The 13,892-nt window shown below is 35.7% G+C and overlaps 1 protein-coding gene across 1 annotated transcript in view; it reads left to right on the top strand.

Moving 5' to 3' along the window:
* Positions 1-11,154, top strand: part of LOC109075599 (pleckstrin homology domain-containing family G member 5-like) — a 71,667-nt gene extending 60,513 nt beyond the window's left edge. The window contains exons 10-19 of the mRNA XM_042750544.1: positions 1,330-1,744; positions 5,169-5,230; positions 5,316-5,432; positions 7,283-7,389; positions 7,864-8,011; positions 8,923-9,055; positions 9,166-9,281; positions 9,410-9,558; positions 10,226-10,706; positions 10,783-11,154. Of these exons, the coding sequence (XP_042606478.1) occupies positions 1,330-1,744; positions 5,169-5,230; positions 5,316-5,432; positions 7,283-7,389; positions 7,864-8,011; positions 8,923-9,055; positions 9,166-9,281; positions 9,410-9,558; positions 10,226-10,706; positions 10,783-11,154 (2,100 nt within the window). The remainder of the gene's footprint in view (positions 1-1,329; positions 1,745-5,168; positions 5,231-5,315; positions 5,433-7,282; positions 7,390-7,863; positions 8,012-8,922; positions 9,056-9,165; positions 9,282-9,409; positions 9,559-10,225; positions 10,707-10,782) is intronic.
* Positions 11,155-13,892: the final 2,738 nt, after the last annotated feature.

Here is a 13,892-nt window from a genome sequence, read left to right as displayed (position 1 = left end):
GTTTCACTTGTGTTTGTTTAGGGAATTCCATTGTTTTGTCTTCAGACCTTTCCTGTTTTTTGTGCATTCCCCCAAAAATGTCGTAGCCGTCTGTGGAATTTGCAGGAGTTGTTAGTGGGTTACGGCACTCAGGGCAGTGGAATTCCCTGCACCCTGACGAAGGGTCAACAAGCCCGTCTGCCTCCCGCTCAGTGAGATTACTACTTCCTTAGATTCTAAACAGCTGTTTGTTTGTTTTTTACCTACTCCCTTTACCTACTATTGTGTGTGTTTTTCTTTTTCCTTTTGCCTTTATCTTCTATAGCAGAGGGAGTGTTTATCAGTAGAAACAATAGCAGCAGGATCTTACTGTTTGGAAAAATCGGTATGAATCATAATGCATTACTGTTTCTCTTAATGTCATCTCTTTGCGGGAGCCCTAATTTTTCAAGCTAGGGTTGGGTGATATGTCTTTTTAAATGATAAAATGGTAATATTTATAAATAATTTGTGATGAAGAAGTCTGATTTAAGAGCAAAGAAAAAACTCACTACAGTCAACTAATTCTATTTTTTTTAATTCAATTATTTAGTTTTTTTTTTTTGTCTGTCTATGTGTGTATATAAATATATCATTTATTCATATTTATATTTATATTGAAATTAAAGGTTAAAAGTAATAAAAATTAAAAAAAAAAAAAAAAAAAAAAAAAAACTTTTAACAGGAAACATCTAAGCAGAAAATAAACATACATCTTTATGAATTTATTTGGTTATACATTTATTTAAATAAATAAATTTATGTATTTACATGATAAATCTGAAATAGTTGAAAAATCAAGAAATGGAGAAAATAGTTTTTTTGTGTTGAGGTAATTAGTTCAGTTAATAGTTTATTTATAAATAATTTAAACATTTTTATATTTAAATATAATTAAACCTAAAACTTAAAAGAACAAAGAAACTGAAGCGGAAATTGTATGATGTGAAATAAGAACTGTTTACTATTCTGCACTATTTCTAGGTCCGGTTTTAACTTTAAAAAATCTTGTGATTACAAATGTGTGCCAACCCTTATTTCCAATTTATTTTATTTTGCAGTTGTGGTTTGTTATCTTTAGAAGAATGGTGGTACATTTACTTTAGTTACTTCCACACCACCTGTCTCTCTCAATCTTTTTCTAAACCTCTCTCACCCCCCCCCCATTCTGTAGGTTATTGTTACTGATAACGGTCTCTCTCCTATCTCTCGGTCTGTTGTCCTTGACATACTGGTTGATATCCTTCTCACAAACCTCTATCTTTCTGCTTTTGTAAACATTTTGTCGTTCCCATCTCTTCCTCCTCACAGGGTCAGGCCCGTCGGCGGAAGAACATGACGGAGTTTCTGGGCGATGCCAACATCCCGTCCCCAGACACTCTGGCCATGCTAGGTGGGTCTTTACCAAGCGTGCCTCCAGGGGGTTCGCTGCCCGGTGTGGCCGCTGGACCAGACAAATGGAAGAACCGCGCCACCAATCGGATCAGCGTTTTCTTCGGCGCCGGATCTGGAAAGGTAAACCTTATCTCGCTCATCTTGAAAACCTCAGGAAGTTCATGGAAATCAGGATGTGATGGTGCAACTTTCCATGGTGTGATTTCCAGTAAAAAGATCTCATGTAAAGATGAGCCAAAGAAACGAAACTCAAACTGGAGGCTGTTGAAATATGTTTATAGTAGGTTGTGCCATAATCTAGTTTCAAATATACTTGGAATTGTATGTTACGGTTTATGAAAATGTACTCACCCGCCATCCAAGATGTAGATGAGTTTGTTTTTTCATCAGAACAGATTTGGAGAAATTCAGCTTTACATCATTTGCACACCATTGGATCTTCTGCAGTGAATGGGTGCCGTCGGAACAAGAGTTCAAAAAGCTGATAAACGTCACAATAATCCAAAAGTAATTCACATGACTCCAATCCATCAGTTAACGTCTTGTGACGTGAAAAGCTGCGTGCTTGTAACAAACAATTCATCAAGATACTTTTAACTTCAAATTGTGGCTTTCAACTGAAATACAAGTCTTCTGTCAATAGTATTGCTTTCTCCAGGGAAAAGTGTTTTTGTGTCTATAAGGAGAGAAATATGCACAGACCAAGCACCATTTATAACCAAAAGTAGCTCTAAACAAATATGTTGGTGGATTTCATTATGAGAGAACAACAGAAGGTGGGATTTTGTACTGGAGGAAGTGTTATTATGAATTACTGACTCATCATCAGAAGTGATGATTTAAAGTTAAAATGCCTTACAAACATATAGCTTTTCACAAGATGTTAGTTGATGGACTGGAGTGGTGTGGATTATTGTGTTGTTTTTATCAGCTGTTTGGACTCTCATTCTGACGGCACCCATTCACTGCAGAGTGTCTGGTGAGCAAGTGGTGAGCAAGTGATGTAATGCTAAATTTCTCCAGATCTGTTCCGAAGAAGAAACAAACAAAATCTACTTCTTGGATGGCCTGAGGGCGAGTACATTTTGAGCAAATGTTCATTTTTGGGTGAATTATTCCTTAAATAGGTGACTAAAACAATACAACAAACAAAATCCCATGAGCCTCAAAAAAAAATAATAATAAAAAAAAAACTCCCCCTTGGAAAGTTTCGGCCTGCATTTACACCAGATGCATGACTAATAGAGACGGAAGCTGTCACTGTCATTTCACACTTCCATCCCTTTCACATTCAGCCATCAAACCCCCAAACAAGACAGACAAGGGGTGTTCTTGTGTCCCACTGGGACTCTTTTTCACAAAAGAAGGGTTAACCAGGGCCAAACCACTGTCTCCAGCAGCCACTACAGGCAGCCTATAGTCCATCTGTGTCTGGCCTCTATTGTTTGGAAGCACTCAATGCTAAATACTCGTTGTCATAAGTACACCGGCCATCCCATTACAGGACAATGGCCCCAGAGGCACATGGGCTGTCAGAGAGGGTTCCTGACATGAATGGATGGGCTTTAATTGTGAGGTTAAAGAGAAGGTGGCGTTTAGTGAAAGGGGTGTTTGTTAGGTGTCATAAACCCTGTCGGGGGTGTTTCGTTGGAACAGACAGGCAGCGCCTCAGTTGTCTGCCAGTTTTTGGTGGTCTGCTGATGTGCATTGTGCTGTGATTTTGATAAATTACAAACTTCGTTAATGTTAGGGACTCTTTATAGTTGTTTTGTTGATTTAAAATGGTTCTGTCATTAAAAATGTTTTGTAAATGTTTTTGAAAGAAGTCTCTCGTGCTCACCAAGGCTGCATTTATTTGATGAATTTATTTGGTCAAAAAATAATAAAAATAAAATTGCTGTGTTAGTTATTAGTATTAATTAATAATGATTTTAATACATACAAAATGTAACTTATTCCTGTGATAAAACAGTTTTAATACATACAAAATGTAACTTATTCCTGTGATAAAACACTGCATTTTCAGCAGCCATTACTCTAGTCTTCAGAAATCATTCTAAAATGCTGATTTAATTCTAACAAAAAAGCTGCAAATGAAAGCGAAATCTTTTGGCCCAATGCTTTAAAAACCCAAAATTTAGGGGAAAACGAATCTTTGAAAAAATAACAAAGAATGAAGATACTTTTAAAAAGAGTTTTTAAATTTTTTGGGAACAAAAGGGTTCCCTTTTTTTCAATTGCCCATTTTTTTGTTTTTTTCTTCTTTGAAATGGCTATTTTGATATTTTCTAAAAAAAAGTTTTTTCAGTTTTATAAATTTACTTTCATTTTTATTAAACCAAAGAAATTCCTTTAAAAAGGCGGGGATTTTTGGGTTTTGACTAAAAATTTTCCTAAAAGGGTTTGGGAGTATTGTATTTTGCCCTTTTTAATATTCTGTTTTTTTTGTGTGATGGTTTTTACTGTTTCCCTTTCACGATCTGGTGATCACTAAACCAGTGAAGCGTTAGAGAAGGTAAAAAGTGACCCGACACCCGCCCCCCTGCAAAAATGGGGGGTGCAGAGAATAAAAGGGCCACGGGTGGGGGTTTAAAAATTTAACCACGTCAACTTTAATAGTAAAACCAAAAACAGGTATGATTGTTTTGTGAATAAAAAATCGTTTTTAAATTTTTTCTTTCTTTGGTCTTGGGCCCTGGGTTTGCCTCATCACCTCAATGATTTCAAGGGGCGCTGTGGCTGCCTATTCTTTCCAGGCCAAAGGGCGAAACCCAGGGGCGAAGTTGGCTGAGGTTTTGCAAGGGCCAGGTAAAGTCATACTGGCCCAATTTTTACCAATAACGATCTCTTTGCCCTTTTGAATTATAAGCCCTTTTTGAAGTGTTCTCCAGTAGAAAAGGGTTTCTGTTTGGGCCCATTTTAAATGAAATTTTAGAATCACGCCCAGCGGTTGAGGTCAGAGGAAGCTCGCAAAACAAAAGGTTGTCGAAAAAAAAAAACTCCCGGAAAACATCAGGGGGAAGATGGGGGACAGCGGTAACCCCACAGCTAGTTCCCCCTAAAATTTTATACACAAAAAACCCAAGACCCAAACAGGTATTTTATTTTTTGTTTTCTCTTTTTTAATTTTTTAAATTTTTTTTTTTTCATTTTATTTTTATGAAATTAATTTAATATTTAGGGTCTTATATTTTTTTTAAATTTTTCCATTTATTTTTTTTTTTTATTTTTTTTATAATTTTTTTAAAGTAATTTAATATTTTATGGTTTATATTTTTAGATTATTTTATATTATATTAAATTTATTTATTTTATAGTATTTAAATTAATTAATATTTTAATTTATTATATTTTTATTTTTAAATATTATTATTATATAAATTTTAAAATTTTATTCTTTTGAACTGTTTTGGAAAAAATTCAAATTTAAAAACAATTGAAAAAAAAAAGGGTTGACTAAAAAGGGTTAAAAAATAGAAATGTAAATTTGTTTTCAATAAAAAAAAAAAAGAACAAAAAAATAAAAAAAAATTGAATTTAATTTTTTTTTTTTTTGTTTTGTTTTAATTAGTTTATTATTTAATTTTAATTTTTTTTTTTTTTTTAATTAAATAAATTTAATTTTTTTTTATTTTTTATTAATTTGTATTATTTTTTAAATTTCCTTTTTTGGAAACAAAAAAATTGGCAATCATTTGGAGCTGGGCATTTTTTTTTAAAATTTAAACTCTCTTATTTTTTTCTCTGTTTTAAAGGCAATCAGAGGGCTAAACAGAAACCTGTCAGTGATGGAAAAAGGGATAGTCGGATGTTTTTGGTTTCCTTCCATTTTCAGTTGACCTAGCTGGGCTTTCAAAACCAGGATGCCGGTTGTCCCACCCACGGACCCGGGTTTCCCACAGCGGGACTCGAGCCCATCCGGACAGTCAGGGGGTAGCCCGGGGCCCCCACAGGGGCCTTTCCCCATGTCCATGGACAGCGCTTTGGGACACTCCCCAGAGCCATGGTTAAAAACCCAGGTGAGTGGCCCCAATAGAGGAAGCACCCGAGGATGACAAGGAGACGACGGGTGACAAAGAGGGAAGAGCAAGGGAAAATGCAGAAGGGGAAGACGATGGGGGGGAAGGGACAGAAGTATTTGGTCTCGGGGCCCCGTGGCGTTTTTCTCTAAAGCCAGGCGGGGCCCCCCGTCCAGGTCCCCTCCCGTTTTTTAGAGGGGACTCCCCGGGAAAATTTCCCTTTCCCGAAGAAAACCCTGCTGTCCACAGGTCACCATGATAACAAAACCCCCCCCCCCCCCGGTGCCCCCCCGGGCAGCCACAGGGGTGGCACGGGAAGTAAGCACAGGGAACAGGGGGTTTAAAACTTTAGAAGCGGCCCTAAGCAGGGGGCCCGGAGGAGCTAAACCCCTGCGAATCGGACGAGTGTCTCCCGACGGAGGAAAAGGCCACAGTTTTCACATGCAGCTCCCCTCGGGGCACGCTTTGGAAGTTTGAGACTAGCAAAATTGCCCATGAGGGGGCCCAGAAACCCAGTTCCCTGCAGTGCGTCAGAGGGGGGAACTCTCGCCCCTAGTGGCCTGGAGGGAAGGGCCCGGGGTTAAGAAAACCCCAGCAGACAAAAAAAACTCACACGGGCCCCAAAATTCCGGGATACGCGCCCACCGGTGCTCAAACTCAAGCTAAACACCCTCGTAAGTTTTTTTTGTGATTGGTTTTTTGAGATACGGGAAATTTTCCCGTCTTTCAAAAATTTTGCAGAAAAAAAATTCCTGGGCAAAACCCATTCTCAAGCTTTTTTATGATATTTGGGGCTGTTTTTTTTAGTGTGAAAGAAACCCAAAGATTATAGGGGGAAAAAAAAAAAAAAGAAAAATTAAAAAAAATTATAAAATTTTGGGGGTTTTTTTAAAAAGTTTGAAGGGTAAAAAAATTTATTTTTTTAAATTTTTATTTAAAAAAAAATTAAACTTTTTTTAAATTTTTTTTAAACTTTGGCCCAATTTCTTCAGGCTACACAAAAAAATTGAACAAATTATTCAATTTGGTCAAAAAATGTGTTTTTTACAATAAGATTGTTCAAAATATTGGGAATGAATATTGTGAATCCCGAATTTTTGGGTATTAAAGAAATAGAAAAACAAAAAAAACAAAAAGAGAAAGTTATGTTTAAATATTATGTGTGTTTGTGGTGGTGTGTTGTGTGGTTTTTAAAATAAAATTTAACCCCAATAATGAAAAAAAAAATTGTAGGGGAAAAAAACAATATATAGAAAAAATTAAATTTGTTGCCGGGGAATTTTTATTTAGTTACTTTTTATTTTTTAATACTAATATAAGGGGTTTGGGGGTTTTTTTTTTTTTTTTTTTTTTTTTTTTTTTTATTTTTGGGGAAAAGGGAAATTCCCCCATTAGATTTCATTGTAATAATTCTATAGGGTGCAAAAAAAAATTAATCGCGTTTAAACCTAATTCAAAAAAAAAAGTTTTTTACATACTAAAATTATAGTATTATTTTTATGTATATAAAAATTACACAATTTTTAAATTTTTTTAAAAAAAAAAAATTGTATGTAATATATATTTATATTGAAAAAATTTAAATATTATTTTAAAATCTTAACATATTTTCCCTTTTGAAAAACGGTAGTGTGTGTTTTTATACATTAAAAAGTTATACACAGTTTTGGAAATTTTAAATTTTATTTTGAATGCACCCTTTCTTTTATTTAGCCCCCTTTTCCAATTTCTTCCCCCCTCCTGCCCTCAGATAAAATTTTAGTTGTTTTTGAAAATTGAAACTTTTTGGTGTTCGACAAATTTTGGGGCTGTGAAAAAGTTTTGACTCTTGTCACCCTCTGTCCCCTCAGGGGGAAGTGAGATTTTCGGCTAAATTTTCTGCGGGCCAAAAATCCCTTTTCCCCAGTGAGCTCCCCGGGGCCTCTCGCTCCCTTTTCCCGGTCGGTGGATTCCTGGCGTGAGTTTTGGGGGTTTTTCTCTGGGGGAAAGGGGACGTCCGAAAAGACTTTTAAAACCCTTGAACTTTGAAAAAAACCAGCTAATTTTTAAAGAGGTCAAAGCTTTCGGTTTGGGACAGCCCCTTTTATCAGAACGAAAAATTTAATTACAAAATGTCAAAAAAGGGAGTGTGACCGAACCCCTACGGGGGGCCCGGTCGGGGGTTTTAAAGGGGGTCACATGAGGGAAAATGAAAAATTAAAAAACGCCACATTGGTTTCCTAATCGCCCTGTTTGTTTTCTAAAGGGGATTTCTGTTTGACAAAGGGAGGACGAAAAGGTGGTTCATGTTAACTGCACACGGGTTTTGGGACTGGGGTTGGTGGGGGGTTTATAAATGGGGAAAGTGTCCCAAATTCATGGGGCTTTTTTGTGTACGACTGAGTGGGTTCAGATCCAAACCCTTTAAACCAATAAATGTTTTTGTTTAACTCTTCAGTCTTCTTGCTGTATGTCTACAGGCTCTGAAGGAGTTCAACCGAATTGACCTGACTGCACCGATGATTGACACTTCACCAGAAGCCACCAGGCAACTGCACCTGGAGGGGGCGCTCCGCATGAAAGAGGGCAAAGACAGCAGGGTTTGTTCAGATTTCAGATGCATTTGGAAACATTAGCAGTGTAGTTGTTTTCAAATCATTAATGGGAGCCACTGTCCTTAAAGGGACAGTCCACCCAAAAATGAAATTCCAAACCTGTGAGACTGACTTTCTTCAGACAAAAGAAGATATTTTGAAGAATGTTGGTAGCTTAACTATGTCTGTTCCCATTGACTTGAAGGAGAGAAAAAGCATTGTAAGTCAATTGTAGTGGTTGTCAACATTCTTCAAAATATCTTCTTTCGTGTTCAGCAGAAGAAACAAGTGAATACAGGTTTTAAATGATGTGTGGTGAGGGAATGGTATGGAATTACATTTGCTTCTATAAAAATGAACGAAACTTTATAAAACTGAACGTAACTTTTTCAGAAACTATCAAAAATATGCCATTACAATAGAAGAAAAACACTTTCCAATATGCGCGCCACTGAGTGACGTCTGTACTTCCTGGTCAGAGAGCACCTGTCCATCAAAAGCTCACTATCCAATCAGAGTAGATCACTGTTAAGCCCGCCCCCACGAGAGGTTTGTGTCAAAACACCAAACGAAAAGCTGCGAATCGTAAGCGAAATCTGTGGCAATGCATTCAAAATCCACAATTAGCGAAAACGAATCTTTGAAAAACATTAACAAAGAATGAAGCATATTTGAAAGAGCCTTGTGCGACTGAGTTCATTTTTTTCATTTTCATTGTGTTTTTCTTCTTTTGTAATGGCATATTTTTGATAGTTTCTGAAAAAGTTACGTTCAGTTTTATAAAGTTACGTTCATTTTTATTGAACCAAATGTAATTCCATAGAATGGCAGGATTTTTAGTTTTGACTGAAATATTCCTCAAGTTTCGAGTATTGTAGTTTGTCATGTTTTACATGTATCTGTTTCTTCTTGTGTAGATGGATGTTTACTGCTTCCTTTTCACTGATCTGCTGCTGATCACTAAACCAGTGAAGCGTTTAGAGAAGGTGAAAGTGATCCGACAGCCGCTCCTCCTGCAGAATGTGGTGTGCAGAGAACTCAAAGACACAGGTGAGGGTTAAACATTTAACCACGTCATACTTTTAATAGTGAACCAAACAGTGTATGATTGTATTGTGAAATAATAATCGTTCTGATTTTCTTTACTTTTCTTGTCTTAGGCTCGTTTGTCCTCATCTACCTCAATGAGTTCAAGAGCGCTGTGGCTGCCTACTCTTTCCAGGCCAACAGCGCCACCCAGGGGCGAAGTTGGACTGATGCGATTTGCAATGTCCAGGTAAAGTCATACTGGTCCATTATTACCAATAACGATCTCTGTCTGACATTTCTGATATTATAAGTCATTTGAAGTGTTCTCTCAGTAGAGAAGTTTTCTGATTTGGCTCACTTGTAAATGCATTTTAGAATCAGCTGCAGCGGTTGAGGTCAGAGGAAGCTCGCAGACAAAAGGCTTGTCTGAAGAAAAAACTACAGGAACATCAGGAGGAAGATGAGGACAGCTGTAACTCCACAGCTAGTTCACCTCAATTTATACACAAAGAACAGAGCAACAGGTATTTTATTTTATTTTATTCTCTTTTTTAATTTATTTTAATTTATTTTTTTCATATTTTATTTTTATGTAATTAATTTAATATTTTATGGTCTTATATTATTTTATACAATTTTTTACATTTATTTTTTATTTTATTTTATTTTTTTATAATTTATTTTTAAATGTAATTTAATATTTTATGGTCTTATATTATTATATTATTTTATATTATATTATATTATATTATATTATATTATATTATATTATATTATATTATATTATATTATATTATATTATATTATATTATATTATATTATATTATATTATAAATGTAAAATAATTCTGTGAACCTGCTTTGGAACAATCTAATTAAACAACGTGAATATCAAAGTTGACTAACTGACAGTTATAAAATAGAAATGTAAATTTGTATTCAATAAAAAAAATAAAGAAAACAAATAAAGAAAAATTTATTAATTATAAATTATAATTAAAAAAAACTACACAATTATATTATATATTTTATTATATTATAATAACTACCTTGTTACTTTTCTCTGTTTTCTTTTTTCTAATTAATGCATCTTTTTTATTTCCATTTTGTTTTAACACAAAAATTGGCAATCAGTTGACCTGCTGTGCATTTTGTTTTATCATAAACTCTCATTATTGTTTCTCTGTCTTAGCCAATCAGATGGCTCCACAGAAACCCTGTCAGTGATGGATATGGATGAGTCTGGATCGTCTTTGGATCCTTCCACTCTTCAGTCTGACCTAGCTGGGCATTCAGACCAGGATGCCGGTCTGTCCCAACTCACTGACCCTGGCGTCCCACAGCGGGACTCTGAGCCCCATCCGGACAGTCAGGAGGGCTCAGACCTGGACCCACAGTGCCGTTCCATGTCCATGGACAGCGCTTATGGGACACTCTCACCAGAGTCCATGGTTGAAACCCAGAGTCGAGTGGCCCCAATAGAGGAAGACGACTCCGAGGATGACAAGGAGACGACGGGTGACGAAGATGAAGAGCAAGAAAATGCAGAAGAGGAAGACGATGAGGAAGACAGAAGCTCATTTGGATCTCAGAGCTCCGTGGCGCTTTCTCTAAAGCCCAGGCGCCGGCCGCCCGTCCAGTGTCGCCTGCCGTTTTTTTTGGAGAGAGTCGTCGTATAATATTATTCAGGAGAAAATGTTGTGTACAGGTGTCAATGTTATAAATATAAACGGTGTGTCAAGGGGGGAGACAGAGTGTGCAGGGGGTGAGCACACATGGGAACAGAGGGTTAAAACTTTAGAAGCGCCGCTCAGCAGGAGCCTGACGGAGCTCAACCCTGCTGAATCGGACGAGTGTCTCCCGACGGACGAAAGCCACAGTCTCACATGCAGCTTGCCCTCGAGCACGCTTTTGGACAGATTGAGACTAGCTAAAATTGCACATGAGGCTGGCAGCAACCAGATTCCCTGCAGTGCGTCAGACGGGGAACTCTCGCCCCCTAGTGGCCTGGAGGGAATGGGCCGCTGTAAGAGACCCCAGCAGCACAAAAAACTCACACTGGCCCAACTCTACAGGATACGCGCCACACTGGTGCTCAACTCAACGCTCACAGCCTCGTAAGTGTCATGTTTGTGATTGTGTATTTGGATACTGTTATTTTCCGTCTTTCAGAAATTTTGCAGAACTTAAAATTCATAGGCAGAACATTTCTCAAGCTATTTATGATATTTTGGTGGCTGTTTTTTTTATTGTGTACAGTAACCAAGATATAGGGAGGAAAAAAAAGAATAATTATAAAAAATTATATAATTTTTGTTGTTCTTATATAAGTTTGTAAGTAAATTAAATTTACTTTTTTTTAAATTTTCATTTAAATAAAATTAACTTAATTTTTTATTTTATTATAACATTGGCAATTCTTCAGAGCTACACAAACAAATTGAACAATTATTCAATTTGGTCAATTAATGTAGCTCTTTTTACAATATAGATTGTTCAGAATATTAGTATTATGAATATTGTGAATACAGAATTATTGTATTACAGAAAATAGAAAAACTAAAAACGAAAATGTAGAAGTTATGTTTATAATATTATGTAGTGTGTGTGTGTGTGTGTGTGTGTGTGTGTGTGTGTGTGTATATATATATATACACCATATAATGAAAGAAAAATAGTTATGAAAAATACAATATATAGATAAATTGATATTTTGGTGCCAGGATACTTTTATTTAGTTATCTTTTTATTTTTTAATTACTTATATAAGAGGTTGTAGTGTTTTTTTTTTTTTTTTTTTTTTTTTTTTTTTTACATTTGGGAAAGAATTACCCATTAGATTTCATTGTAATAATTTACTATAGGGCTGCAAAACAATTAATCGCGATTAACTACATTCAAAATAAAAGTTTGTTTACATACTATAATTATAGTATTATTATTATGTATATATAAATACACACATTTTTATATATATATTTAAAAAAAATGTATGTATATATATATATTTATACTTGTATATAATTTATATTATGTATAAATCTTAACATATTTTTCCTTGATATATACGTGTATGTGTGTGTATTTATACATATAAAATAGTTATACACAGTATGGAAATATAAACTTTTATTTTGAATGCAGCCTTCATTTATTTAGCCTCTTTTCCAACTCTTCCTCCTCCTGCCCTCAGATGAAATTTTAGTCTTGTATTGACATTGAAACATTTTGTGTTGCGACAAACTTGTGCTGTGAAAAAGCTTTCTGACTCTTGTCATCCTCTGTCTCCTCAGAGAAGTGTAGCATCTTTCTGACTGAATTCTGCGGGACACAAATGCACTCTTCCCAGTGAGCTCTCCGGCTGCCCTCTCGCTCCCTGTCCCGGTCGGATGGATTCCTCGGCGTGTAGCTTTCCTGTCGTTTCTCTGCGGGAGGGACGTCCGCAGACTCATTAACTCCTTGCACTTTGTAAAACACAGCTAACTTCTAAAGAGGTCAAAGCTTTCGGTGAGACAGCGCTATTATCAGAACGATAACTTAATATACAAAATGATCAAAGACAGAGTGTGACCGAAGCCCTTACTGTGGGACGTCTGAGGTTTCAATGGGTCACATGATGGAAATGAGAATAAAACGCCACATCTTGGATTCCTTAATCGCCCTGTTTGCTTTCTAAGCGTATTTCTGTTCTGACAAAGAGGACGCAAGTGGTTCATGTTAACTGCACTACTGTATGTGACTGTGTGTGTGTGTGTGTTTATGAATGAGAAAGTGTGCAAATTCATGTGCATTTGTGTACGACTGAGTGGGTTACAGATCTCGACCTAAACCAAATCACTGTTTGACTTCAGATAACTTGAGTAGCCGCTATGGCACGTTACGCATTACTTTAGCACCAGTGTTATGTTCATATGTCAGGAATATTTCTGTCATGCAACTGCTTATACTATTAAATCTTTGGGTTGACGTGGCTTATATAAGTTATACATGAGCACATCGAACCCCTTACTGTATATTGTGTATGTGAGAAGTTGGATTCATAAATAATATCTAAAAATGCTTCGGGAGATGTGGTATTAAAGGCAAACAGACTGAAAAAATAACCTTGTATTTTGGTTTATATTGTTTAAGGATTCAGGAAGCGTCGTCTGACACTAGATTAGCACTTATTAGAGATCATCTGACGCTGAATAGGGTGTTTGGTTTAAGTTGAAGCTCATGTTCGTTTTCAGACATTAACATATGTAATGATGATTTGTCGTTGTTGTTTTTGTTGGTATTCTTATGGTTTTGCAGATACTGCTGTTACCCGAAAGGTTGAACTGAAACTGCCTGGTGCTTTACTAAACCAAGTCCTTCTGAACTCCCTTTTTGAAAGAAAGAAAGAAAAAAAGAGAAAGAAAGAAAGAAAGAAAGAAAGACCCTGCCCAAAGTAAATATGGTGTATTATATGTTTACTTATTAGGCTTTTTGTGTTTGTCATATTTATTGAGCTTGCATTGTTTTATATATATATAATATGGTCTATAATAGTATCATTTCACTTCACGGTTGTATTTTTTGTTTTGTTTTGTTGTCTTAATTTGTTCATTGTCATTTGTTAACTTAATTTTGAAATCTGCTAAGAACCAAAAATAACCCTTTTTTCCATGTGAGGGAGTGTTCCTTAAATGTCTTTCCAAATAAAAGACATCTTTCAGTATTCACGGAGTTTGATGTGACTTTTTAGTGACTTCTGATGTAGATGGATGGATTGATAGACAGCTAAACATTAAAATGCATTAAGTTGAAATGAAATAAAGATTAAAGTGAATAGTGCCTTTGACAAATTTGTTTTAAGAAATATGAAGTAACTGACA

The sequence above is a fragment of the Cyprinus carpio genome, chromosome B23 (genome assembly GCF_018340385.1).
Source record: "Cyprinus carpio isolate SPL01 chromosome B23, ASM1834038v1, whole genome shotgun sequence".
In the NCBI taxonomy this organism is placed as follows: domain Eukaryota; kingdom Metazoa; phylum Chordata; class Actinopteri; order Cypriniformes; family Cyprinidae; genus Cyprinus; species Cyprinus carpio.
The sequence above is the reverse complement of the archived record's forward strand: the minus strand, read 5'-3'. Positions and strand labels throughout refer to the sequence as shown.